Below are 3,447 nucleotides of genomic sequence, written 5' to 3'. Positions count from 1 at the left end.
GATACTAGACAAATCTATCTAAGCAAGATGCGATGATCTTCTGCGTATAGTAGCACAAGACTTTCACCAAGACGATGGAAGCACAATATGACGAAGGTGTTGTCCTCCGTGATGGTAGCCTCCTGTTGTGTGACAACGGCGAAGGGCAGTCATGACGACTGTTGTTTTAAGGTTGTCAGCCTCCACCTTTCTGTGGCTAGCCCTCTTGGACGATTGCACGATTCGCTACACGTCCGTCTGCCCCTTCTTCTTGGTGGACGATGCCGTTTTACGGATGGCGTGGGGCTTGTCGATGGTGGAGGCTAGGGAGGCTAAGCCGGCAATGACGTCGAGCATCGATGCGTCGTCCGTGGCGAGCGGCCGAGAGTGCGAGGAGGTGGTAGTGCTTGTCTATGACTATGGCGAATGCGTCACCGCAGGGGATCAAACAGGGCCCGCACGACAGGCGTCCACAGCAGCCAACGAACGAGCCAAACCAAACCCCAATCCATTCCACGGGCAGATACGTCTCTGCCTCTGCGACGCGCGTGGCGCCACGACGCCTCTCTTGGGCGCACCAGCAGCATAACACACAGACATGGCGGCACCGCGTCGCACTCGCGCCCCCCTCCTAACCGCCGCCGCCCGCCCGTCCCCCCTTCCATGGCCACCCTCGCGCCACGCCCCGACCTACTCCTCGTCGCTCTGAGAAGGTCCCGCGCTAGGACGCTTCGCGCCCGCGCCGCCGCCGCCCCACGTGCCCGCCGCCCTCCGGTGCCGCCGCAGGCAGCGCGGCGCGTCTTCCTCGGCCTCGGCGCCGCTTTCGTCGACCAGCTCGCCCGCATGGCCTCCGGTGGTGCCCCATCCCGCTCGTTCGTGGCCGCGGCGCGGCCAAGGCAGGGGGTTTCCCCTGTCGAACAGGTTCGTCTTCGTCGTATGCGTCACCCTTTCTCTGCTTCCTCCTAGAGTCCTAGTGCGCCGCCGTGCGCGCGGCGGGGCACCGGCATGCCTTCAGAGCTGTGCGAACTGTCTTTCGTGCTTCGCAGATTTTGAAGGATGTCGAGTGGCCGGACGAGTTCCCTTTCAAGCCCGAAGACTTCAGCCGCTTCGACGAGTAAGTGGCAGAGCACACTTTCCGGGATTCCTTAGCCAGTGGCTTATGATTCTTTGCTACTTCTTATATCTATTTGTATGATCTGATGCCCCGATGATGTATGATGCGTTCTTGCTACTTGGCAGGTCATCAGATACTGAGTTCTACTCAGCTCCCCGTTTTGTGACGCACATTGATGACCAAGCAATCAGGGCGCTCACAAAGTACTACTCGCAAGCTCTTCCTCCAAGCAACACTCCTGGCGTGGCCATCCTGGACATGTGCAGTAGCTGGGTGGGTAGGAATTTGGAGTTCGCATGTTATCACGCTCATCTCAACGTTTTCTTGCCAAGTGGCTTACTGGTTTCCGCTTTATCCAGGTGAGCCATTATCCAGCCGGGTACAAGCAAGAGAAGATCGTAGGGATGGGTATGAATGAAGACGAGCTGAAGAAGAATCCGGTACCGCTTCCTTACTAAATTAGTGTGATTTTGGACATTTGGTCTGCTATTCTCTTTTTCAGTTACAAGATTACAGCAACAGCTGTTAAAGCATTATGGATTGAGCAACATGTCCTTGATTTGTATTTTGTTTTGGATTGAGCAACATGGCTTGGTTTTTATTTTATTTTGGATTGAGCAACAGTTGACTCAGTTGGTGAATTATGCTGCATTCTGATTCTCCTGATGGTTTTTGAGATAGTAGTCATATGACTGATGATGACTGTAGTATATGTAGTATCTATGTTGCTACAGAAGAAATGACTGTTCAGACAAAGAAACCTTTTCTGGTGGTAATAGGATAAAAGTTAAGATAGGCAGTTCAATCACTCTCTGTCTATAACTGAAGCATAGTAACTAGATACGATATAGTAACTTCATTTCTTTCAGATATAAATTTGGTTTTACTAAATTAGTGTGATTTTGTACATTTGGATATATATGTATGTGTTCATTAACTATTGAGTCTAGTTGAGGGCTCTCCATTGGGGCCGTGGCAAAAAATTCTAAACATGACACCGTACATGTACTCTACTAGAAATGGCTCTTTGTACTATTAACACGTCTTGCCACTTGTTATTTCTTTTCGGCTGGTACACCAGCCCTAATGTTTTTTGGCAACTGTCTTCTTGTTTGCTGGTGATAATAGGTTTTGACAGAGTATGTTGTGCAAGACCTCAATCTGAACCCGAAGCTTCCTTTCGACGATAACACCTTTGATGTTATAACCAACGTGGTATGGTGTTCTTATGATGAATTCTGTCCTGCTGAACAACTGGCCCATCTTTTGTAGGCCATACTAATTTACATTTGGGCCTCTATCTAGTTGCATGTATCGAATGGTAATAAGTTTCCTTTTTGTGTGTGTGTGTGTGTGTGTGTGTGTGTGTGTGTGTTTCTAGGTTAGTGTAGACTACTTGACAAAACCAATGGATGTTTTTAAGGAGATGAGACGAATACTTAAACCATCTGGGTTAGCTATCATGAGGTAAAAACTAGCATGACTATTTTGTGAGAACAGTTTCTCGAATATCAGTTTTTCTTCTTCTGTAATTAGTTCTAAATACGATTTAACTCTGGATATAGCTTTTCAAATCGCTGCTTTTGGACAAAAGCTATATCCATTTGGACATCAACTGGTGATGCTGACCATGCTTGGATAGTTGGCGCATACTTCCATTATGCTGGAGGGTTTGAGCCCCCTGAGGTATGACATTTGTCTAAATACTTACGCCACGACATCATATTCCTAGCAAGGGTTCAGTGCTTCAATGACCTCCTAAATTTTTCATTTGCATGTACCTTTACATACTACATAGTTGTAACAATCTTCGTTTTATGTGTTTAAATCAATCCCCTTGACGCAGATCCTTCTCTGTTTTTACAGGCTGTTGATATATCTCCCAATCCAGGACAAACTGATCCGATGTATATTGTTTGTTCCAGAAAGAAAATAGCTTAATTAAATATATTTTGTGTTGGAATTTTGCTTAAAAGACCAAATACTGCTGACGCACATGTGTTTCTACCAAGAGGTGACTACTGACGACTCCCGTCTATATACATGTATATGTATTATCTCCATATCAAAATATAAGACATTTTGGTAGGCTGAAATGGCAGCCTACTAAAACGTCTAATATTTTGGTATGGAGGTAATACATGACTTCGTTTTTTTATTTATGTGGTACTCACTTGTATATTCTGCAGTGTTGTGTTTTTTGACCTGTTAGGAAAAGGCAGCGCTCTGCTGTTCACATACTTGTAGTATATCTCTAAAAAGTGAATAATGGACTAATATGTTTTGTTAACTAAAAAATCTGAATTAATCCCTGATCTTATGCTTGGGCCACCTGAACTCTGATGTGAAAATAA

General features: G+C 46.4%; 1 protein-coding gene across 1 annotated transcript; it reads left to right on the top strand.

The window, feature by feature from the left end:
- The first annotated feature begins 536 nt into the window (after positions 1–536).
- LOC123444259 lies at positions 537–3,118 on the top strand. Its single transcript, XM_045120924.1, has 8 exons — positions 537–900; positions 1,026–1,093; positions 1,219–1,366; positions 1,453–1,533; positions 2,222–2,308; positions 2,475–2,560; positions 2,659–2,779; positions 2,960–3,118. The coding sequence occupies exons 1-8, from the start codon at positions 643–645 to the stop codon at positions 3,032–3,034; spliced, it is 924 nt and encodes a 307-aa protein (XP_044976859.1). The 5' UTR covers positions 537–642; the 3' UTR covers positions 3,035–3,118.
- Positions 3,119–3,447: the final 329 nt, after the last annotated feature.

This window comes from Hordeum vulgare, chromosome 3H, assembly GCF_904849725.1.
Source record: "Hordeum vulgare subsp. vulgare chromosome 3H, MorexV3_pseudomolecules_assembly, whole genome shotgun sequence".
NCBI classification, from domain to species: Eukaryota; Viridiplantae; Streptophyta; class Magnoliopsida; order Poales; family Poaceae; genus Hordeum; species Hordeum vulgare.
The sequence above is the reverse complement of the archived record's forward strand: the minus strand, read 5'-3'. Positions and strand labels throughout refer to the sequence as shown.

Bases quoted from the DNA above. Each gene is read 5' to 3' on its own strand.
- LOC123444259 (XM_045120924.1), top strand. From the start codon at position 643: ATGGCCACCCTCGCGCCACGCCCCGACCTACTCCTCGTCGCTCTGAGA. The intron at 901-1,025 runs GTTCGTCTTCGT...CGTGCTTCGCAG, and splicing joins GGGTTTCCCCTGTCGAACAG to ATTTTGAAGGATGTCGAGTG. The intron at 2,780-2,959 runs GTATGACATTTG...CTGTTTTTACAG, and splicing joins GAGGGTTTGAGCCCCCTGAG to GCTGTTGATATATCTCCCAA.